Source organism: Palaemon carinicauda, chromosome 15 (assembly GCF_036898095.1).
Source record: "Palaemon carinicauda isolate YSFRI2023 chromosome 15, ASM3689809v2, whole genome shotgun sequence".
NCBI classification, from domain to species: Eukaryota; Metazoa; Arthropoda; class Malacostraca; order Decapoda; family Palaemonidae; genus Palaemon; species Palaemon carinicauda.
Genome location: NC_090739.1, coordinates 23626927 through 23652824, shown reverse-complemented (window position 1 = coordinate 23652824; position 25898 = coordinate 23626927). Strand labels below are relative to the sequence as shown.

Genomic DNA, 25898 nt, shown 5'->3' with positions numbered 1-25898 from the left:
AAGACAAAGTGATGACACTATAGCATCACTTGGCATCCCCAATGTGTGGGTGGAAGCATGGTGCAACCATACAGTACAATGTTGCCTTATCCACCAGTTTTTCAAGAGCTTTCCCCCTATTAAAATAACTCTGGTTTGTATTGTTAGGATAAATACAAATTACCTTTAAAATGTGTAGTTTTTACCTTAATTAGGGTTTATTTCATTTGTTAAACCATAATATTAAGAATATACATTCACAATGACAGTTTAATATGTGTAAAATGTTACACTATTCACAGCAAGAGATTTTTTTTTCCTTATATTAGTTATAAAGGCATTAGGTTGGTCTTAGTCCTTTTCAGACCATAGAATACAAAGAAATAATGTAATGCCAAATACAGTACTTACTCTGTAGGAAATAAGGACTTGGAAAATAGTTTTAGCTTAAATCAAAGGATATAAAACCAAAATTCATGTCCAGTTTTATTTGACTATTGTGTGACACAATGTAATAGTAATTCATTCAAGTTTTCTCATGGCAAACACTATCGCCCTATCCAGCTCAAACAAAAATGCCACCAAATCTTCAAAATAATAAAATTTTTATCAGACATAAGTGAAACTATATATTCTAACAATCTGTGAGATAATAAGATATATATGACCAACAATTTTTTTCGAATTCCAAAGTCTATTGCACAGGCCAAATGACTAAGTATCAATATTGCACAAATTTTCACTACACACCTAATATAGAGTAAAGGTTTGCGTGTTGCTTTCCAAACTGCCAAATTTGTAGGTTTGCCAATACATAAATAATGATACCGTTACATATCAATTTTCTTAATGAACACTTTGGGGCATAGCACAACTTTCTTCCAGCCAACCATTTCAACACAATATGCTTAGAAACCCTAAGAACAGGACATGCTATTCAAAGTAAGCAACCTTTTTTAATCCATGTACTTTCCTCAGAAAAGCTAGTGCCACTCCTGAATTTTGGACCCCAAAACTGGTCTCCTACATACTACATGCGATAATTATACGGTATACGTTTATCTAGCACATGCTGTATTACTGAAATTAAATCAAAATATTAAAAAGAATTATTCTTTTTACACCAAGATATTTATAAAGGTTAATTCACTGTTATCTCACACCTGGTGTGGTTTTTTTTCATGTCATTGCATTGCACTGCTCTTCAAAACAGATAGTCATATACAGTCTATATATATATATATATTTTATTATGTATATATTACAAGATTCATCCCTGTCACAGGCATTTCACTACAATTGGCATTCATACGATATAAATAAATTCTGAACAAGGCCAGCGTCAACCCCGAGAGATATAATAGAGTTATTTTTTATTGCCGGCAAAGAATTCCAGCTCCACTTATAACATATAATGGATTGCTTTATTTGGCAGGACATGGAAATCATAAATATACAAACCAGGATTATCGCTCATAATGAAGGCCAATAAATATTCATACTCAAGGAGAACAACAGGAGATGGAGAAAGAGAGAGAAAAAGAGAGCCCTAAAGCTACCAAAGGAGCCATTACACCTCACAGAAAAATTATATGGCGCATATAAGTATTTAATATGGCGCTACATTGATATAAAATCCCTGGAAGCAAGTACTGCTATGTTTATACTATACATTGCTTCAGGAGATTACACTTTTGTCAAAGCAAGCACAATAATATATACAAAGTCAAGTCTTCACAATTACAAGTTCAATATACAAATACTGTACTGCTTTGACCTGACCAAGCTAGGATTACTATCCCATACAAAAGGAGAGTGCTCATCATTGCAATCATGCTGTTAATTCTGAATGTTGCAGAGGACATCAAAATTAACAAATGAGCTATTTTCAGCTACAAACGTACTTTTACTTTTAACTGCATGCAATTAAAAATCATTCAAAGATTAAAAAAAAAAACCGCAGAAGTACTTTAGAACAGGATGTCACAATGTGAAATCACTTTTCAATAGTCATCGCGGAAATACTTTAGAACAGGATGTCACAATGTGAAATCACTTTTCATTAGTCATTATTAGAGAAACTTTCCATTTTTCTCTTAATATTCAGGCAGGCCGGGCAGCTCCCATCACTATAGGAGCTCAAGTCCATAATATCACAGATATGCAAAAACTAAGAGAAAAGAACAATAAACAAACAAAAAAATAAGGTTATGTGCATATAAAAAAATAGAATAGCTTCATTTTTTACCTGAAAGAGACATGTGTACAAATTGTAAAACAAGCAAGAGAAAGAGAGAGAGATCAGGGTACATAAATCAAACTTTCGTGCGAGTGGGGTGCAGCGATTCTGGAAATTGCATCATATTCACCAATCATGGTCATCAATCCTCCAGAAGTGACAGAGTAATATCTCATTCTTTGCAAAAGCCAGCACCGTAATTCATCCATCCAATTTATCCTTCAAACTTTTTCATAATAAAAACCTCAAAATACTCTTCATGTGATAATGTATTGTATTCACCAACATATTGTACTTAACCTTAATTTCAAACTTTGTTTATCCCAATGCAATGTAGCACTTTTGTTTTCTATGTATCCCATGAGCAAAATGTGAAAATTTTTAGAAATATTACCAAAAAGCAATTTGCAGTAAGCTACAGAGCACCCTTCCCTGTGACTATGATTCGCTATATGTGCTACAAATATTCTAAAACACGGATGCTTTAAATGTGTCCTTACCATATTTAATGAAAACTTGAGACTGCCAAAAATGTTGAGGAAAAAGCTTAAAATAAGAGATTCCATTTGGGGATAGAACTAAAACCTTTGAGAACACCAAATTACGCTAAATGCTCTGATCTTATCCTACATCATTTATGACTTCTTAAACATAGTATTTTTTTTTTTGGTACAAAAACCTCGAGCAATTAACTTGGTTACTCCTTACATCTACCTGTATATCCTAGATATTCTTTAAAATTATCAATGCTTTTAATTCAAGTATGCGGAACATTGAAATTCACCTGATTTTTTAGTTTCATTGTAGTAGTTCACACCAATAACAAAACAAATCACCCATAGGCAGTAATTCTAATAATGCAAACCTCCCCGAGAGCTTAACGGTAAAGTAACAAAACAAACAGAAAATTGCTCATCCAATAAGCACCATTTTTAATACTGAAATATAGAGAAGCAGAACAACAAAACAATAATTCACAGGCAATGTTGTTAGTTTGGTTAAAAACAATAAGCAGCACCTTGTACTTTGTGGCCTTTCAAGATAATTTACAAATATTACAGATAATTTACAAATATTACAGGAGGTTAGCATTTACCGAATGGGAACAACGAAGAATCTTCTTGTAAGGCGGGGATCATCAAAACTTTTATGAATCATAACAAAATTTCATTATTCCAGATTCCAGTTTACAAGAAAAACTAAGGAATACATAATGGCATTGAGACTCACATAAAGCAAGGCATGTTATAAGAAGTCATGGCAAAAAATGTCAGACATAATGGTTTAAGTTTATAGCAATGCATCTGGTGACATACTTGAAGTAGGAAATGTAGATGCAAAGCAGGTTAACTGCTACTCAAAATTTGAGATATTTGACAGAAAACATAACATCATATGCGAGATATTTGACAGAAAACATAACATCAGATTAACTTCCTGATAAGACTGAACAGGTCTTCAAAACATATTTTGATTAACAAACAGAACAGCTGCTCTATTCATATCACAAGTGAAACAATATTTCCATTACTCAAGTGGATTACATAAACAATGCAAAGTTACTGTACTCATGATGTTGTGCAACTGTACAGCCAAAGTTCAACATTCTCTAATGAGCTACTCAATTTCGTGATTCTAACCATCATAACAAATGAAGAAATCCTTCTTAACAATTTAAAGAGCTTCTTTCTGAAGCCAATGACCTTAAACTACCATGAAATCCAGTCCATTACTTCACTTAAACAACCATATATACCTCCATACACTCTGTACATAAACATTAAGACACAGCATAGACACAGTGCTGTCACTAGGTCTTCCCAAGCTCTCTCGGTGACACCGTAGCTGTCTTGGCTGAGAGAATACACCATGCGAGAGTCAGAGAGACCACTGAAGCGCCTTAAAGAAAACATAACAGGGGTAAGGAAATGCAGCATGTCATTGTCCTCGAAGTTTAAGAGGCACAATGTAAGCTGTTTCCAGAGTGAGGACGGTAGGCGCCACAAGACTCTCTCGTAAACGCAAGGACGCATGGGTGCTCGCCACTGTAATCTTTTCTTGCGCGTAAGGCAACTGAATTTCTGAGCGACACTCACCGTCTGCAACTTCGAGAAACTTTTTGTTGAGACACTATGATGACAGAATCGGTTGGGGCAATATTTTTTATTCGCATAGGAAAGTTTGGAGCACAATCTCTTATTAACAAAATTAACATTTTCAGAGCAAACAAGATTTCTGGATGAAAAATGTGGACAATTTACGGGTATATGTTGGTTTTCACTGCAACAACTACAGCCGAGTAGCATGTTTCTAGATGAAGTTTTAAAGACTGTTGTCAGACACCTTTTGACTTGAGGCCTATAGTGATAACAAGTGCGCCGAGCTCCAAAAGGCCCAAGGATTAATCGAGTTCCTTTCTGAGAGTTGAACACTGAATACTCTTCAACATCGACAAGCTGCGACTCAGAAAACCCTTTCGATTTCTCAGAGGACAAAGAAATTCTAGACGAACCAGATGGATTTCTGCTATGAGACATAGCAGAAATCATCTTTATTCCATTCCCATCATTCTCCTCAATGACTTTCTCTACTTTGGGTTCTGTGGATTCTCTAATGGAAGAATCTTGATGCAATCTCTTTTGCACAGTCATAGAATAGTAATAAGGATCCTCATCATAATCATCTTGATGCACAACGGAGCCTCGGGGAGTCCATGACTTTGGAGTGGTTACTTTGGAACCAGACCTCGGGATTTTGGGTACATGGAACTGTCCGGCAGCTGCGTAGGGGGCCGCAGGCCACTCTTGAATCTGCAAGTGTTGTTTGGAGATTATAATCACATCCAGAATATGAAAAAATGCTTTGATTTTTAAAGAGATTATAATCACAAAATATGAAAAAAATCCCTCTGATAAAAATTTTTTTAATAATTATATATGCTTACAATACAATACATAGGGGGGGGGAGAGAAAAAACAGATTAAATCTTATTTGGAATTATAAAAATCAAAACCTAGGGGCTGCACTTTAAGAGGAAAGCAACAGAAAATCAGTTTAGCAAAACAAAATGAAAGCATTTTTAGCTCTAAAACACAGTAATAAAGAAAATAGTGTATTGAATTTTCTGGAGATTAAATATACATATACATTTTCAGTTAGAAAAATCAACTGATCATACAATCAAATAATACTGTAAGAAAGATCCACGCACTAAAAAATCTGAATCACCACTACAGCAAACTATACCTTGCTATATGCTAAAAGAAATTCATAATTCAAGGCCGTATCAAGCAAATTCATTTTCCTTCATCTTTTAGCATATTGCTGCAAAATTCTTCACCAAGCATTATAGCCAATGTTTTTTCAATGCCATGCTAGATTGAAGTCATGTATATTCATTAATGCTATTCCCCATGTCCACAAATATGCATAAAACTTCCCCATGGCCATAAATATGTATAAAAACTTCCCCACCAATACAGAAAAAAATTATAAGCATTTGGTACAAGAAAAGGGCAGATATATGCTCAAAGTGGCAGAAAGGACTTTTGTGTGACATTGGCATTAATCACATTCAAAATTAAACTTAATTCCACAAGCACTAAAATAAAATATCACTAGTATTCCAACATCCGTGAAGAGAGTCATACATTATTGGAGACCCATGAAACCTGGAGTACAAAGAAATTATGTAAATACCAGAACTTTCTAACCTTACAAATTGTTTTTACCATATTTTATAAAGTATACTGTACTCAAAACAATGACCATCTAAGAAAACATGAGACAGGCAACAATGAGATTAATATCCATTTACATCTAGTATAGATGAAACATGGTCCAGCACAGTGGTAGTAAGGAAAAACATCCTGTGATACTAGTTTATTCATGTTTACCAAGTTTCAAAATGGCAAACAAATTCATCCATGGTTGCAGTTCAAATAATATCTACCCTTTGGTCTACTCGTATTATAGCATTCATATTCTATAGTCCATTTCTTTTAGCAATGCATATTTGCACCCGACTCGCAGCGGTGCCCTTTTAGCTCGGAAAAGTTTCCGGATCGCTGATTGGTTGGACAAGATAATTCTAACCAATCAGCGATCAGGACACTTTTCCGAGCTAGAAGGGCACCGCCGCGAGTCGGTGCAAATATGCATGGCTAAAAGAAATGGACTATAGGAGTGGTTGTACTTCTCACAAACTTGATGGTCTAATTAATCTATTTAACAACTAATATTTAAAATAAACATTAAAGAAAATTTAACTGTACAATATTACTTAGATAAGAAAAAAGAAACTACACACAGTATACAACAGTAAAATATGTAAATACATCGTGCAGAATTTCATTCAAAAATGGTTACTGTATTTTGTGTGCCTTTACTTTCCAAAATCTGTTATACAATGAACCAAGCTCCTACAAATGCTAACTACCCACTAAACTATAAAACAAAACAAAACTCTGGAACTACGTGTAACAAAGGCCAATTGAATATTTATTAAAAAAAGCCTCTCCACCCTGATAGTGTATTCATCCTAAAACCAAAAAGAAATCTGGCAACCCAACTATTATAAATATTAAATGTTTAAGCCATTAATCTAGTTTTAACAACTGAAATGTGGAGAATGTTACTGAGGTGCCCTCGGGAAAGTGTTCATAACAACATTAACAAGGTCCATCATCATATCAAAAGCACCCCTTATTACCTGAAATTATCAATAGTTACTTTACTGCCAAAAAATAAAACATATAATTTCAATATAAAAGCAAACTAATCCTAAACTATTTGCAAAAATTGAAAAAAAAGCTTCAAGAAAATTGCCTGGTTACCTAGCAAACATAAACCAGAACCCCCCCATCATTACCACCCACTTGATTAAATGAACCTTTACTACTATCAACCTCCAAAGGATTTTTAACTACAAAAGAATCCTCTATAGAGTGTGAGCTACGTAAATGCCATACAACTAAATTGTACATATTACCCTTCCCACTTGCCTTTGAATGAACCTTAATCTCATCTCAGGCCAATCCATAAAATGTCTCCAAGGGACAAAGGTAGTTTACACAAGGCGTTTCCTTTGTCAAACACTAAATAGATACGGGATGACAGAACACTCCAAATTAGTAAAATCTGTGACTACTGTAATACTTCAAACATAATAAGGTACACCTCAATATACTATAATAGGGGGATGATAATTCTATTTACGTGATAAAAAAAATAAGGGAGCTATTTTACATTCATGCAAAGTAAAGGGAACTGTATCATTACGAACTAGTTTAACGTAGAAATCCTTAAAAATAGTATCCTATAAAGGATTTGATAAAATCCTACACATTTTAGAAATAATGTTATTGCTATTTTTAATATAAAACCTTAATTTTACATATGGATAAACACCAAAACAAGAATCTAAAATAATTTGTAAATTTATCCATTTTACTACAAACCCACTAAAGTACTTTGATATAGCCTATTATGGGCAATGTAAAAAATCTCAGACACCTGATTTCAACTGTAAAAGAAAAATTATTGTGATCAGTTCTGTTCTGAATTATCAGTATTATTAAAAAACAAAATTAATTTTTTCCAATGCAAACCAATTACTAAAAAAAAAAAGGATGTAAACCTCCTGGCAGCACATATCATTGGCTGTTGAATCAGATTGAACAAAAGGCAATTCAGCTAACATCTGGGACTCAGTAATGTGTGCACATAAACCAATCAAGTTAATCAGTATGATCGTTTACTTCTAGAGCTGAAAGAGGCATATATGATTTTGCACACTGCACAAAACAAGCAAGGCCAAGTAATGGGTCTGTATTAAACAAATAATTTTGTTTCAAAAATTATATTTTGCTTGTTTATGATGTAACAATTAAACACAATTATATAATTAACTATTCTACAGCCAGATACCAGGTCTCGGGTCTAGTTATGGTTCCATAATGGGAATAAGAGGAATGGACAACAGAAAGAACATGTAATTTAGAATTATTTCTATATCTTTTAACACATAAAATTACAGGCTTCAGAGCTGAAGATGAATCGTTCACTGTATTACAAACAGTGATCTCCATGTTAATAATTAAAAAAAAACTTACTTTTCCCTCTATCTCTCTAAACAATATATGAATACAGATAGTTCCATTGCCATAGCAAACACGTCAAATTATTGTTATTAATGCCATTACTAATGTTCAATATATCAACTACCTGGAACACAGTCATTTCACACACAAAATACATACCCTCCTTATTAGTAACAAAGCTGGATATTTCTGCCATTTGAAAACTGAAATCCTGTCTATAAACAGCAAGAACAGCAAAACAAATAAAGGAAAATATATAGGTAAACTTTCAAACCCCCTCTATAAGGAGGTATGAATAATGCAATGAAACCTAATGACTGTTACTTCAAAATATTTTAGGTTAATCCCAATTTAACATAAAATTTCTCTGCCAAACTCATAAGTGATGTGTGTGCCCATATTTGGGGTCTTCGAATTTCTACGGATTCTAAATTCAAAACCTTTTGACTACATAGAGAAGATAATTGGTTGTAGTATGATGCATGTGTGACTTGGACCCACCAATAGCCATCAATATTTATTTAGATTGGAAATAAAAATGTCAATTCAGGTGTGTTAGGTGTAGGGAATTAAATGTGTTTCATCACAAAGGTATCACTTATACATGTGCCAGAATTACAATTTGGGTAAGGAGGATCGAGTTGTCAAATATCCTAAATTACCGATGTATACCTGAGGGACCTAAATGAGTACTCAAATACTTGCTTTACCTGGCAAGGACCAAGGCTCTTGAGTGATCTTGAAGAGTACTTATGTGTCAAGGATCAAAGGCTCCATTAATTCCAAGGTACATTAAAGTTAAAAGACAAACCCTTCAAAGTGTAAAGCATGGCGCTTGTAATTGATAGTATCGGCAGAAAATTAAAATACCATTTAAATGTTACATAGATGGGTCAGCCCTATGAACATAAATGATAGCTCGGTAGTCTGGTCAAACTAAATTTGTTTAATAATGATATATAGAGCCTATTAACCCTGCTGTGATTAGCAATAAATGGATGACAAGAAATGGCATTATGAAAAAGAACATTATTCCCATACATCCCTATACGAAACAAAACTGCATACTGTAACTACCACTCCCAACAATAGATATCCACTGATTTGTGAGTTATATATCTCTCATTAAAATTCAGTAAATATAAACTGGCCTTATCAGGGACCTTTATGTAAGATAGAGGAAATATAAAAAAATTTAGGTAATTTGTATTTTTCCTAACTACAAACCTGCTTCCTTTAATAGGAGTAGAGTATGATTTTAGCGTAGATAGAACTCAGCTGCTAAAATTTTATATCGAGGTGTCAGTAGTTTCTGGCAGGTAGTGGAGAAGCCCTACTGGCTCACCAAGCAGCCACTTTGAACTTCACCAAGGGCTTGCGAAGTTGATTGAAGAAGGATGGATAATTTTAACTAACTCATGTTTGTATTGTTAGAAAAAAATACAAATTACTTTAAAATTTGTGAATTGTTCCTACTCTTGATACAAACCCTTGTCCTTTAATAGGAGACTTATCCTTTTGTTGGAGGAAGTCCTTATAAACAAACTGTCTGGTTTAAAGTTCCTGGATATCATGCACTCCGACATTGGAGGGAGGAGCAGGAGTGTTGATTCCAATCATTCAAATGTGCCTCCTATGACCTGAAAAGTAGCTGATAAGGCTAAATTTCTGTTGTCGACAGATGGTGATGGTGGAACCTATATCCCCAAAGGATAAAATAAAGTGATGGGTTTACTTTATAACCCATCTTACCCCGTGTCAGGAGTTTGGGGAAAAATGCTTTATCTTAATCGAAAATAGAATGGTAACTTGGCATTGTAGCTTACCTCCATCAAGATCCAATCCAGCAACATAATGGTTCGACTGCTACACTCCAAGGAAAAATGAAAAAAAGGTCCAACATTCTTACTTTCATCCTAGACTGACATCACAACCACTATCTTAAGACAATATGCTTCTTGTCCAGTGGGGGGAGCTTGGTGTGCTACACCAGGTCACTGCACTGCTACCACAGGTCCTAAAGAAAGCTAATGAAGTGACTTATGGGTGCATTCCCGTAAATAGTGGGCTGTAAAGGTTGTCGGGGTCTCTAGACTCCGGCCTTCAGGACTTGGCCCAGACAGGTTCTTCCTAAAAGCTGTGGCACCTACTCCTCTGTCCTCATGAGCATCAGCATGTGATAGTTGACCAAGCTTACTCATTGCCTGGGTTAGTGCTCTGTTAACCATCTCTCAAAGCCAGGAGGAGGTGTTTTAGGAGACCTTTTTTTTATCCTGCTAGAATTGATGTGAAGAGGTTCTTTTGTCGTGGTCAGAAGAGTTGTTCAGTTTCATATAGCATCTTGGTGCCCTCACAAGGCAAAGTAGTAAATCATCCAAATTGTCGGTTGCTTGGTGAGGAGATGGAGAAAGATTCAGATCTCGTCTCAGTCACTGCCTGGTTCTGAATTTTCACCACAAACTCTGGGACAAAGGATAGAAACATTTCTCTACCCCTAAGTACGATTAGGTAGATATGATAAGGCGTGCAACTCTCTCACTCTCTTCATAGAGGCCAGGGCTAATAAAAAGACCGTCTTGAGAGTTAGGTCCTTTTTAGATGCCTCCCTTAAAGGCTCATATGGGCCCCTTTTCAAGTAGAGTTCTCTCAAGGCAGGACTGCTCAAAGGTCTTTATAAGCATTGTTAACTCCCAAGATGAAGAGACAAAGCTTTTTCCCTCTATGCATAAACACAAGGTAGTCTGCAATCAATTGATTTAGAGGCTCCAAGAGAAGAGGTACTCCTTTTATAGCAACAATTACAGAAAATGGCTCATTTTGCTTGGTAGACTGCTGTGGAAGACTTTGTGTGGTATCCAGACATCTTTCAAAAAGCCTTTCACTTTAAGAGATGCTGAAAGGCCTCCACCCATAAAGTAACAGGGATATCACCATGTTGTGGTGCTTCTCCTGGTGGAGCTGGCAGAGCAAGTTGGGCCAAATAGGTAGCACTCTTAGAACCTCTTCTTCTTTGTCTGCATCTTTTCCCACTTTTATGTGGGGTCAATGTTTCTGGCCAGCATTCTCCATCTACATCTGTCCCACACTTCATCACCGATTAATCCCTTTGATTGAAGGTCTTCCTTGATACAGTCCATCCACCTTCGCTTTGGTCTCGCTCGCCTTCTTGTTCCCTGTACCTCCATTTCCATCACTCCTCCCAATATACTGTTCATCCTTTCTCATGACATGACCATATCACCTCAGTCTACTTTCTTGGATCTTATCTGATAGTTCTCTAACTCATGTGGTACCCCTAATTACCTCATTCCATATCTTATCTCTTCTTGTCACCCCACACATCCATCTCTGCTACATCCAGCTTCTTCTCTTCTGTCTTCTTTATTGTCCTCGTCTCCACTCCATACATCATTGCCAGTTTCACAACTGTCCTGTGTACTTTACCCTTCAACTTGACCCCTATTTTCCTGTCGCATAGTACTCCACACACTTTTTTCCAGTTCTTCCATCCTGCTTGTATTTTTTGGTTTATTTCTGTCCCCAGATCACCATCCTCTGCAACTGTTGATCCTAAATACTTGAAATTTTCAACTCTTCAATCTCTCTCCTTGTAAACTAACTTCCTAATCAGAATCATATATCTTTTGAAACTCAACAGAGAAGGGTAGCACTCTTAGAACCTCAGTCAGAAGTATTAGGTCTGGATGCCATTAAGCTTAGGGCCTCTTGGGGGCCACTATCATCATCTTGAAGTTTGGGGGATTAGGCACCTATTTACCATCAAATAGTAATTCCGTTATCTATACTCCTGCCTGAAGAATCATGCCTTTTTGAGAATTTGGATGGTATAATGACAACTTCGTCATCGGGGTCCGAGTAGGGGTAGAACAACAGTCAGTGAACGGGAGGCGGTTTCAGTGCTGAGTACCTCCACTGCCCAGTCCTCTACCCTGTAGTACTGCCACCTTGCTAGGCATTCCCCACTTGTGAGAGTTGCAAGATGGAATTGCCTTCTCTAATGGGTTCTAGCTCCTCTCTTAAACTTCTGTGATGGCTAAAACTGTGACGAAAGGGTCATACCAAATCTTCAGCTCTTTTAACAGAGAGCTGTTGGCATAGAAACTCCATCTTTCTTGAGGGCTGACCTCAAAAGAGTCGTAGCCGTATTCCTTGGAGTGTCCTGCTATTCCAGACTTCTTGAATGTAACAGCATGGTGGAAAAGAGAGCTTTGGCTGTATTGTACTTCCTCCAGTTTTTCACCATTCCTTCCACTTCCTTGTGTGGAAAAAGAGCTAAACTCAAAGCCTGGCCATCCTGTTAACCAATTTGTCTGGTGAATTTGGAGGCTACAGAATGTCTCCATTTAAAGACCCAGTTGGTCACTGATTGTCTAACTTGTGAGCAAGGAAGTTGACTATCTTCTCTCCACACTAAAGTAGGACGTACTGTTAAGTGCTTCTACTTCTCAGGTTGACATCCTAAGAGTAAGTACGGAAGGCCACCATTCCTGACCGGTGGTCTACCCATGATGTTGCCTGGAGACTGGCCATAGCTGGCACCTCTATGTTCTCAGACTGATGTCAGCAACATAGTAGAATGCCCCTCTAATCTTTCATTGATGTACCTCATGTTAGGGTTTTGACTGGAAGAGCTCCTTCGAGCACATTAGTGAAATGTGCTTGAGCAAGTGAATGCTCAACAACAGCAGCATGCAACATATGAACATGAAAATACTGAAAGTCTGAAGAATGCATGAAAAATGTAAATTGCATTCACGAACAAGTCATTACTCATTAGAATGAGTGCATGCCTAGGGGAGTGCCCACTATGTCTCATGAAGTTCTTGACATAATTTTCTCTACAGAGAGAACATTCATCTTCTGAGGATGTAATACTGTCTCTTGTTAGCTGGAGAGTGGATCTCTGGGAGAGGAAATGACAGACAATCTTGTCATACTTAGAATACGGAAACCTGCATTGAAAGGCATCTTTCTTTTTCATCTTGAAAAACAGTAGAACTAGGTGAAGTCATGGCCGATGATGATATTGTAGGGAATGGATTGGGAGGGGAAGGAGTTCATAGGTGCTTCCTTCCCTTACTCAAAGATGTCAAGTCCTAAGGTGATGGTGTCCCTGAAGGCAAGGATCAGTGATCAACTGCACCTCCAGGGGGCTGGGCAGAACAGGTGGTGCAGCGGAAGAATACTCATGAGAAGACTTTAACTTGAAAGATGCCAGGCCTTACAGAAGTTTTTCCTTAGACGGAAGACCCACCAGACCTAAAAATGGCCAAACTTCCTCCTTAGGGTATTCTCCTTGAATGCATTGTTGAGTGTAATATTTCTTTGGGTTCCCTGCAAAGAGAAGGAATACTTGCTTCTCTAGGGGGAACCTGGTAAAGATGTCTCACTGTAGGCTTGCCCCAAGATTGAATAAATACAGTAACTCCCTGCCTATTCACGGATCAACATTAACGGGGTCACAGATTCACCGGTTTTTCTATTGATAAATTATCTACTAAATAATAGAGGAAATTTTATATATTTACAAAATATTTTTCTTTCATTTCAATATATAAATAACAGACGTAACATATATTTCCTTTTAACCTCATGCTTATTTATTTACAATTAATTTTATATCAATAAGTACATTTTCAAGTTAAATAAGCACAATGAACTTTACTTTATTGTATATACTGTATGAACACACACTGCTACTATACATATCAAACATTACTGCAGAGCGATATATTTTTCTTTCATTTCGGTAAATGACAGATTGTAACATTTTTCTTTTTAATCTTATGATTATTTATTTACAATTATTTCTACAGCAATAAGTACTGTACTGTACATTTTCAAGTTAAAAAAAACACAATGATCAGAACTGTATTGTATGTACAAATGCACAATTCTACTACGCATATCAAAACACAAGAGAGATTTATTTTTCTTTCATTTTGGTAAATAAATAAAATATCGTAACATATTGTTCCTTTTAGTCTAGTAATTAATTATTTTAAGTTAATTTTATATCAATAAGTACATAAAAAAAATCAATCTCTCTCTCTCTCTCTCTCTCTCTTCTCTCTCTCTCTCTCTCTTCCTCTCTCTCTCTCTCCTCTCTCTCTCTCTCTCTCTCTCTCTCTCTCTCTCCTCTCTCTCTCCCTCTCTCTCTCTCTCATATGTGTGTTAATTGGTACTCATGAGCCATATTCAGTATATTTTCCTGGAAAATGGCTCAAAACTACTCTTAAATACATCTAAATTGTTTATGATGATGTTTTTATGTTATTACACATTTTATATATTGAAATATGCAGTTATAAGCATTTTTAAATGGCATTTCAAATATTCACAGTTTTGCTAAATTCGGGGGTTTTGATCCCCAATCCCCGCAAATCTGGGGGATAACTGTATTGTCGTCCTTCATTGCCTTCCTCTCAGCGGAGATTGATGGCAAAACGTCAGAAGCCAAAGTACCAAGGGGTGAACAAAGAGGTCCAGGGGATTTGTTGAACTTAAGAGGGAAACTTCAAAGGCAAAGAAATTTGCCTAGCTGCCTTTCTCCCCCTGCTACTGGGGGGGTCGACCACTCCTTACATTACTCACTGGGGATGACTGTAACAGTCATTGCACCTCCAAGATGGGTACAAAGAATGGGAATCCACAATCAACTCATTTACGAGACTCCACCCAGCTGCAAACTCTTGGTTAACAGTACGCCTACATGTGGTTTCCCCATTCAAGTTGCTCACAGCAAGCAGTCTGAATAAAGAAAAATTGAAGACAATTTGGGACACAGCGCACATCCATACAACTGTGCAGCTCGGTGAACTGGGAAGGGGGCGGGCTTCCCTGCTATTGGCTAGCAACTACCAACACCTAATTATAAAATGTTAGTGGCATAGTTCCAGCTTTTGCTGAAATCATACTCCTATTAAAAATGAGGGTTTGTATCCATGTAGGAATAAGTCAATTTTACATTTAGAATCACCAGAAGAAGACATGGCTCTCATTTTGTAAACTACAATCCTTACCAATCACATAACAGCTGTCTAAGAATTGCCTGTCATGTTCCTCATGACATTGCATTGCCCAGTGAAAAATACCAGCAATGGAGCTTGTCCTACAATTCAGTTTTTTTCAAGTTCCTCTTACCAGATAAAGTTTGGTTCTCTATGGTAGTAATGAATACCTCTTAACAGTTGTAGCTTGCTTCTTGACAGTTACTGACAAATACCTTACAGTTTGGCTTTATCTGGACAAAGTTCGGTTCTCCATAGGTAGTTGTGACTGGCTCTTATAGGATGTAGATTAGTTCTACACCAGTAATGAAAAAGGTTATTTGTATGTACAATAATTTACTTCTCCAAAGGTAGTCACAAATAGTTCTCACAGGCCAAGTATATCATCCTAGTTTTTTGTAAATGGAGTAATGAAAGAAATGAGTAAGGGTAGTATGGAGGCTTGGTAAGATTATTCATCAAAGTCAGGTAAAGATTTGTATTGGGAAGCTTGGGTACCCATCACTGACCTTTTCCTAAAGGCTGGACAAGCCTCTTCAATCTACTGAAGAATCAGTCTAGTCCATAAAACTCATACTTATATAAGGACTTTAAAAACCTTCGATGGCAAATTGATAACTTCCCAACATATGGAGAGCAATTCTACTGTCAAAAGGAATAAAAAACTGTAGTCAACAGAATTAACACCTTTTCCTAACAAACCAGCTACAAAACTGACTCCACGAGGCCTGGTAGTGATTTGATAATCTTGTGATAGCTTTTGAAACACACTGCCTCTGAAATAATGCTGGATAACCTCAAAGCATGACATTGCAAAACTTCTTAAAGTTGTGTCTGGAAGTGTGACTATTAAAGCAATTGCATCAAGGCTCAAAGCCTCCTAGGACTGTCTACCAACAAGAACAGAAAGTTTGTTCACTATTCCTAATGCAGTCAAAGGGAGAAATTCACATATCCAACATTTCTTGGGCACTTGCAGACATTGTGATGTTTATAATTTTAATAAGCGTCTGTGTCTAGGTTGTTCTCATTTTGAGCAAGACAATTTATGGCATAATTCAATAAGGCTAAATAAAGCCTTTTAAATCCTGGATGCAGCAACCTGTGTCAGAAGAACTGAATGAGACTGGCTGCTACTACAGTGTTCCCCTGGAATGAACCTTGGAACTATCAACACTATAATTAAGAAATGCTGAGTGTTGAACTTAGCTTTTACAGTAGCTGGAGTTGAGCCATCTTTAAAATATGAACATCTACAACCAAGTCAAAGGAGTGGGATACCTAATAGTCTAAACTAGAGAGAGATTGACTCCAATGAAAGAGGTGTATCAATAGTGGTCACATCGATCAAATGCTTAAACTGTTGCAGCACTGTCAACAGTTATCCCTGAAGTAAAGATAAATTTGGGAAATTAGAACATAGCTGTTGACACCACTGCACATCCAAGAAAAGTTTAAAAAAATGTCTGATGACTATATATCTGAGGATCCAGGTAGTATATGCCTCCTTGCTATTTGTGATTGTCTCTTAGAAAAATACTCGGTAGTCTAGGGTTACTCTCAGACCACAAATTTGGGCAAATATGTGAGTAATGGGGTTGTGATGAAACAAAGAAAATTACCAAACTCATTCACTTCAACAACTTAATTGATTAAAAAACCTAAAACTAAATTTGACTTCTTAGGTAATGTAAGTAGAAAGAAGTAAAAGGGCATTCACAAGTAATTTTACCAGTAATGAAAAACACCTCGTGCCTGTGCACTCCTAACATAGCTGAAGCCATAACAATAAATGTTACCTGGTAACCAGTTGCTGAACAGGTAGCATACTATAATGTCTAGTAGTTTTACCACTAAAACAAAAATTCAGCACTTAATAGACATACTACAAGCTAAAATTAAAATGTGTAGTTTTGTGAAACATTTTCATTAGTGCACAAACTTCTTAAGACTAGGTTAGTAATACACTGTACAATAACATGAAAATATTGATATGAGAGAGCTTCTGATGAACTATGCGGTAAATTCAAATCTTTGAAGTGGAGATAAGAAAGAAATAGTTTGAAATCAAGAAGAGGAGGAAGCATAAGCATCCTTTTTCTGCCGGGCACAATACTGCTACATTATATGAAGAGGAAATAACAAGGACATAACTGAAGAAAATAATCTGAAACTTATTATGAGAAAGAAATAAAATACAAATAAGATTAGCATTGTGAGATATGATTAATAAAGCAGTGTAGATGAGGCAAAAGTACAGATCCTTGGCCCCTTGTGATCTGGTACACAACTCTCATAATAGAAAGGTCATATATCACAGATAATTACTGAAAGAGTTTAGGTTAAACATTAAAGCTGTAATTTAAGCTTATTTCCATTTGATGATTAATCCTACTTCATCAGCAAATACAATGACCAATTAGACCACCCCTGACCTGAAAACAATCAATGCCTGGAACTGGAAAAAGGTCAGCAAGTTATTAAAGCATTATGTGATAAAAAAAGCTTTGAAAAGCAACTGCTAACACAGCAATGATTACAAGTAAAAAAGCATTTTATATTCACAGATTTAACTGATGGAACAAGAGAAGCAATGATTATAAGTAAAAAAGCATTTTATATTCACAGACTTAACTGATGGAACAAGAGAGTTTTCTCTTTTTTATAAATGTAAAATTATTAAGGTAAAAATGTGGCTTGAAATTCTTTAGGCTCTAACTTACAAAAAATACAACTTTAAGTCGATCTTTTGAAGAACTATAGCAAAGATTGTGCGAGTAAAATTCTTCACAACTCTCTTGACATAACTAAAATACTGCAAATTCTACAAGAAAAAAATCTAATTTTCTGAATGCTGGGCATACAATTCATTCTAAGTAATAAAAAATAATAAAGCTAAACAGTTCCGTAAATATAAAAAGTTACTTTACCACAATTACTCACTGTTTTTCAACTTCAACACATTTAGAAAATTAAGATTATATATATATATATATATATATATATATATATATATATATATATATATATGTATATATATACATATATATATATATACAGTATATATACTGTACATACATATACATATAATATATACATATATACATAAATATATGTATATATATATACATACACATTATTGCCATGCTGAAGAAACTTGAGAAATATATAAAATGCAAGAGCTCTCATCTGGACTGAAAAAGTGAAAACGTATCATCAGGCGTCAAAAGAGTAAATCAGTTCTGATGCTCTGCCCATCGACTGTCTCTGGTCAAGAGGGGTACTACAGTCAAGAAAAAACCATTCTCAATTACAGTACGGAAAAAAGCTAAGTCAGGCCACATTTCCATAAGGGGGTTAAATAAGACGGTACAAGTCGTGTAACTGGGGTTAGTTCCAAAAAAAAGTATTTTTGGAATCTATACATGTCCAATTCCCAAATTGGTTAGCAAAAATACTTGAAACATCCAGTACCTCAGGAATGATTCTACTCATGGTTTGTTTGTTATTTTTAATCACAGCATCAATCTCATCATATGGGGTCAACCTGAAAATGTTGGAAAAAACATAAACTATATCTAACAACTGAACAACTTTAAAAAGACAAAGCTTCTGACACCATCCAAAACATTTGCAAATAAAAAACAAGACATTCGAGCCTGACATAAATAAATCAAATTAAAAATACAAAACACAGGAGGCAATAAATCATCTGAGGAATACTGGGATAAGACAGTAATAAAAAAATATTGGTGATAACGTCTAGGTAAAGTATAGTCTTGGTTGTACCTGGATACAAGTAGCTAATAAAGCAACAAAATAGTGACTGATTAAAGAATATGTCTGCGAAAGATGGGTCAAGCCTATTTACTTTACAGAATGCCACTGAAGTGAGAACCTATTCTTATCTAAGTGGTGCAAAAATATGAAGTCAGCGACACCATACTTAATGGGTCTCATGCATTATGGGGGGAAAAGGGATGCAAAAGATAATGCAGAATGCAATCTGTTATACAAGTAAAGTATATAAGATTTTAAAAACAGCTAACAAAAAAGGCTGGTCATTCACTAGTGTACATAAAATAACATTTACATAAAGTATGCCAGTAAGGGAGCAAGAAATATAAGCTGCCTACTCACGACCAGACTTACTTTCCCTTCGCCTTACGAGTAGACTTGACTGCTTGAGAGTGATTCAACGTTGCCAAGGAAGCATCAATGTTTAGGTCTTCATCCAAGGGTCTAAGAGCTGCCTCAAGGGCTGCTGAGACTCGAGGTGCTACTACGGGACCTTCCCAGTCTCTGGTTGTACGAACAGCAGGATCCAACTCTACCACCATAATATTTTCTCCCTAAAAAAAATTTAAGCTGGTAAGAAATGAAAGGATGACAGCAGATAAATTATTTGAAAAAATATTTTCATACCTTTGACATTAGGAATTACAACAAAATGTAATAATGATAAACCAAATTATAGGCTCTTATATTCAATACACTTTCAGTCAAGATAGGAGTTCTTATTAATGATTGAGCAATTCGTTTATGAATGTGCACAAAGAAAGGATGCCTGCAAGGCAAAGGTACATGGATTAAAGGAATCAGTACTCAGAAAAAAAAACCAGCCCTGTTACGAGAGGAAAAAAGGTCTTTGGTAAAGGCTAGGCAAGACAAAACAAAATTTTAACAGTAAAATTTATTTCTAGTAAGTTAGATGTTGCATGTCAAATTTATGGGTCAGCTACTAGGACTTTACTTGAAAAATGTTATTTTTATTAATAAAATAAATTTTTGAATATACTTACCCGATAATCATGTAGCTGTCAACTCCGTTGCCCGACAGAATTCTATGGAGGGATACGCCAGCTATCACAATACTAGAAGGGGGTGTACTTACCAGCGCCACCTGTGGCCAGGTACTCAATCATTTGTTGTTGACACCTCCTCAATTATTCCTCGGTCCACTGGTTCTCTCTGGGGAGGAAAGGGAGGGTCGATTAAATCATGATTATCGGGTAAGTATATTCAAAAATTTATTTTATTAATAAAAATAACATTTTTCAATATTAAACTTACCCGATAATCATGTAGCTGATTCACACCCAGGGAGGTGGGTGAAAACCAGTGTACAAGATTAAAGGATAGCTAAGTATCCCATATTTCATATAACAGTTATCTCAAATAACAATGAAATAATAAGTACCTGGTAAGGAAGTCGAATAGAACCGTTACTCTGCCTCTTTATTTAAAGTTCGTCTTCCTTACTGAGCGCAGCGTTCCTCTTGGAGGCTGAATCAACCCAAAGGTGCCAAAGTACACGGGGTTGCAACCCCTACTAAAGGACCTCTACCAAACCTTTAACCCAGGCGCTTCTCAAGAATGAATAGACCACCCGCCAAATCCAAGGATGCGGAAGGCTTCTTAGCCTACCGTAACAACCATAAAAAACAACAATAAAAGTATTCAAGAGAAAGGTTAAAAAAGGTTATGGGATTAAGGGAATGTAGTGGCTGAGCCCTCACCTACTACTGCACTCGCTGCTACGAATGGTCCCAGGGTGTAGCAGTTCTCGTAAAGAGACTGGACATCTTTCAGATAAAATGATGCAAACACTGACTTGCTCCTCCAATAGGTTGCATCCATTATGCTCTGCAGAGAACGGTTTTTATTAAAGGCCAACGAAGTAGCTACAGCTCTTACTTTGTGGGTCCTTACCTTCAGCAATGCAAGGTCTTCCTCCTTTAAGTGAGAATGTGCTTCTCTGATCAGAAGCCTTATATAGTACGAAAGCCCATTCTTGGACATGGGTCTCGAGGGTTTCTTGATGGCACACCATAAGGCTTCTGACTGTCCTCGAATAGGTTTAGACCTTTTCAGATAATATTTGAGAGCTCTGACAGGGCAAAGAACTCTCTCTAGTTCGTTACCTACCATGTTGGAGAGGCTAGGTATTTCGAACGATCTAGGCCAAGGACGTGAAGGAAGCTCGTTCTTTGCTAGGAATCCAAGCTGAAAAGAACATGTTGCAGATTCGGTTGTGAAACCAATGTTCTTGCTGAAGGCATGAACCTCACTGACTCTCTTAGCTGTTGCAAGGCAAACGAGAAAAGCAGTCTTGAGGGTAAGATCCTTGAAGGAAGCTGACTGGAGAGGTTCGAACCTAGATGTCATAAGGAACCTTAAGACTACGTCTAGATTCCAGCCTGGAGTGGAAAGACGACGTTCTTTAGACGTCTCAAAAGACTTGAGAATGTCTTGAAGGTCCTTGTTGGAAGACAGGTCCAAACCTCTGTGGCGGAGAACTGAGGCCAACATGCTCCTATATCCTTTAATCGTAGGTGTTGAAAGGGATCTCTCATTCCTAAGATGTAGAAGGAAGTCAGCTATTTGGATCACAGAGGTATTGGTAGAGGATATTGAATTGGCTCTACACCAGCTTCGGAAGACCTCCCACTTAGACTGGTAGACTCTACGAGTGGAAACTCTTCTAGCTCTGGCAATCGCACTGGCTGCCTCCTTCGAAAAGCCTCTAGCTCTAGCGAATCTTTCGACAGTCTGAAGGCAGTCAGCCGAAGAGCGTGGAGGTTTGGGTGCAACCTGTCTACGTGTGGTTGACGTAGAAGGTCCACTCTTAGAGGTAGAGTCCTGGGGAAGTCGACTAGCCATTGAAGTACCTCTGTGTACCATTCTCTTGCAGGCCAAAGGGGAGCAACCAGCGTCAGCCGTGTCCCTTCGTGCGAGACGAATTTCTGCAGAACTTTGTTTATTATCTTGAACGGAGGGAATGCGTACAGGTCGAGATGGGACCAGTTCAGAAGAAAAGCATCCACATGAACCGCTGCAGGGTCTGGAACAGGGGAACAATAAAGCGGAAGTCTCTTGGTTATGGAGGTGGCAAACAGATCTATGGTAGGTTGACCCCACAAGGTCCAAAGACTGTTGCACACACTCTTGTGGAGGGTCCATTCCGTGGGAATGACCTGATTCCTTCTGCTGAGGCGATCCGCTGAAACATTCATATCGCCCTGGATGAACCTCGTGACCAGAGTGAGGTTTAGACCTCTTGACCAAATGAGGAGGTCCCTTGCGATCTCGTAAAGGCTCCTCGAATGGGTCCCTCCTTGCTTGGAGATGTAAGCCAAGGCTGTGGTGTTGTCTGAATTCACCTCCACCACTTTGCCTAGCAGGAGGGACTTGAAGTTCAACAGGGCTAGATGAACTGCTAACAGTTCCTTGCAGTTGATGTGGAGTAATCCTTGTTACTTGTTCCATACTCCTGAGCATTCCCGTCCGTCCAAGGTCGCACCCCAGCCCGAGTCCGATGCATCTGAGAAGAGATGAAGATTGGGGGTCTGGATGGCCAATGATAGACCTTCCTTGAGAAGGAGATTGTGCTTCCACCACAGGAGAGTGGTCTTCATCTCTTGGTTGATAGGGATAGAGACTGCTTCTAGAGTCGAGCCCTTGTCCCAATGAGCAGCAAGATGGAATTGAAGAGGGCGGAGGTGGAGTCTTCCTAGCTCGACAAACAGGGCCAGTGATGAGAGGGTCCCTGTGAGACTCATCCACTGTCTCACTGAGCAATTGCTCCTCTTCAGCATGCTCATGATGCACTCTAGGGCTTGGTTTATCCTGGGGGCCGATGGAAAAGCCCGAAAATCCTGACTCTGAATCTCCATTCCCAGGTACACAATGGATTGGGAGGGAATGAGTTGAGATTTCTCTATATTGACTAATAGACCTAGGTCTCTGATTAAGTCTAAAGTCCAATTGAGGTTCTCCAGACAACGACGACTCGTGGAGGCTCTCAACAGCCAGTCGTCTAGGTAGAGGGAGGCTCTGATGTTCGATAAGTGTAGGAATTTCGCTACATTCCTCATCAGATGAGTAAAGACCATAGGAGCTGTGCTTAGGCCAAAACACAGGGCTTGGAACTGATAGACAACCTTTCCGAAAACGAATCTCAGGAAAGGTTGGGAGTCTGGATGAATGGGAACGTGAAAGTATGCATCTTTCAAGTCCAACGAGACCATCCAGTCCTCCTGTCTGACCGCTGCTAAGACCGACTTGGTCGTCTCCATCGTGAACGTCTGCTTGGTGACATACTCGTTGAGAGAGCTGACGTCCAGCACCGGTCTCCAACCTCCTGTCTTCTTGGCCACAAGAAAGAGACGGTTGTAGAAGCCCGGGGATTGATGGTCCCGGACTATAACCACTGCCTTCTTCTGCACAAGTAGCGACACCTCCTGTTGCAATGCTAGCCTCTTGTCCTCTTCTTTGTAGTTGGGAGAGAGGTTGATGGGCGATGTGGTCAGAGGTGGTTTGAGGCAGAATGGAATCCTGTAACCGTACCTCAGCCAACTGACAGACTGTGCGTCTGCACCTCTCTTCTCCCAGGCTCGCCAGAAGATCTTGAGTCTGGCTCCTACTGTTGTCTGGAGAATCTGAGAGTCAGTTCTTTCCCTTAGATGTCCTGGATCCTTTCCTAGACTTGCTCCTGTGAGAGTCTGGACGGGAGCTTCCTCGGCTGGGGGCTCTACCACGAAAGGGCGGTATGAACCTCGTAGCCGGGGTATCAGCCACTGGGGAGCGATAAGTCTTGGGGACTGAGGTGGCAACCTTAGACTTACGAGCCGATGAGGCTACAAGATCGTGCGTGTCCTTTTGTATCAGGGCAGCAGACAAGTCCTTAACTAGCTCCTCGGGAAAGAGGAACTTTGAGAGTGGAGCAAAAAGGAGTTGTGACCGTTGGCAAGGTGTAATGCTGGCGGAAAGGAAGGTACACAGTTGTTCCCTTTTCTTCAACACCCCTGATACAAATAACGACGCTAGCTCACCCGATCCATCTCTGATGGCCTTATCCATGCAGGACATTAATAGCATGGCAGAATCTTTGTCCGCAGGAGAGGTTTTCTTGCTGAGGGCCCCCAGGCACCAGTCGAGAAAGTTGAACATTTCAAATGCTCTGAACAACCCTTTTAGTAAATGATCCAGGTCTGAGAAGGTCCAACAAACCTTCGAGCGTCTCATAGCAGTTCTCCGAGGCGAGTCCACCAAACTTGAGAAGTCAGCCTGGGCAGAGGCAGGTACTCCTAAGCCTGGTGCTTCCCCTGTGGCATACCAAACGCTAGCTTTCGAAGCGAGCTTCGTTGGAGGGAACATGAAGGAAGTCTTGCCAAGGTGTTGTTTCGACTGCAGCCACTCCCCTAAGATCCTTAAAGCCCTCTTGGAGGATCTAGCTAGGACAAGCTTAGTATAGTTGGACTTAGCTTGTTGTACGCCCAGCGAAAACTCAGATGGTGGAGAGCGGGGAATAGCAGAGACGAAGTGGTCTGGGTAAATCTCCCTGAGTAGAGCCAAGACCTTACGAAAATCAATCGACAGTGGAGAAAGCTTAGATTCGTCCACGTCTGATGAGGGATCAAGGTGTGCCTCCTCATCATCCGACACCTCATCAGCAGAGGGTAGCGAAGCGATCGGACCAGAATGCTGAACCGCAGAGTCAGAACGGGTAGGAACAATAACAGTGGTTTCCTCTTCCAGTGACTGTTGAGGGAAAACCTGAGGCTCAGACTGCAAAGGCTGAACAACAGACGAAGCAGAAGGCAGGCGCATGGGTGAAGGAGGTTGACTCCTAGCAAGAGAGGTTGAACCCAAGGATTGCACAAGCTGAGCGGAGGACGGAGGCGGAGTAGTCCGTTCCTGTTCCTGTGAGATGAGCGGAGCATGAAGAGGTTGAGGCTGCGCAGAACAAGGTAAAGTTCTCGCAAGCTGAGGCTCCTGAGGCGCAAGTCCAGGGTGTAGAGGAGCTTGCCTTGAGGAGGGTTGAGCTCGCTGCAGCGATGGCTGAGCAGACAGACTCACGGAGGGGAGAGGTTGTTGTACCCCAACCGAGAGTTGCACCACTGGTGGAGCAGCAAGGGGAGGCGGAGGAAGAGTGGAATAACTCTCCTGATCCCAAAGCAAGGGTTGCCTTAAAGAAGACTGAGGCTGAACACCACTGGGAACAGCGAACTCCGAAAGTGGCTCAACATCGTACGCCTGGCAGATGGTGCTGCGACCAGGCGGAGCAAGTGCAGGCGGGGCGAGCACAGGCGGAGCGAGAACAGGCGGAGGGAGTGTAGGCGGAGGAGGAGGTGCAACACTCTCAGCCCGACACTCACGCATCAAGTCCGAAAGCTGAGCTTGCATGGACTGAAGCAGGGTCCACTTGGGATCGGCAGAAACGATAACAGACTGAGGCAAAGTCTTAACAGTCGGGCTCTGTTTTGGCAGAACCTTACTCCTCTTGGGCGGAGTACAGTCGACAGATGACTGAGGCGAGTCAGAGCTGAGCCAATGACTGCAACCTGGCTGAGCACTCGCGGACTGGACTCTACGTTTAAGCGGTCTCGAGACCTGAGACCAACGTTTCTTCCCTGCTAGTTGATCAGCGGACGAGAATAAGACGGGCTCAATCGTCTGCAGGTGGGAGTGACGGTCTAAGGAAGACACGCCCGCAACCACCGAGGATAGTTCTGTGCGCCTAACAAGGCCTGTCGAACCCTTAAG

At 38.9% G+C, this 25898-nt stretch overlaps 1 protein-coding gene across 4 annotated transcripts in view; it reads right to left on the bottom strand.

Moving 5' to 3' along the window:
• Positions 1–452: 452 nt before the first annotated feature.
• The window catches only part of LOC137654525 (kinesin-like protein KIF3B), a 99712-nt gene continuing 74266 nt past the window's right edge, over positions 453–25898 (bottom strand). For 2 of the 4 annotated variants that reach the window (XM_068388231.1, XM_068388232.1), the window contains exons 15-17: positions 19503–19702; positions 18825–18897; positions 453–5028 (exon numbers count right to left, since the gene is read on the bottom strand). In XM_068388231.1, coding sequence (XP_068244332.1) covers positions 3928–5028; positions 18825–18897; positions 19503–19702 — 1374 coding nt within the window. In that variant the 3' untranslated portion in view covers positions 453–3927. Of the gene's footprint in view, positions 5029–7221; positions 7315–18824; positions 18898–19502; positions 19703–25898 lie in introns of all 4 variants that reach the window. The other 2 variants (XR_011046648.1, XM_068388233.1) reach the window with 2 other exon arrangements.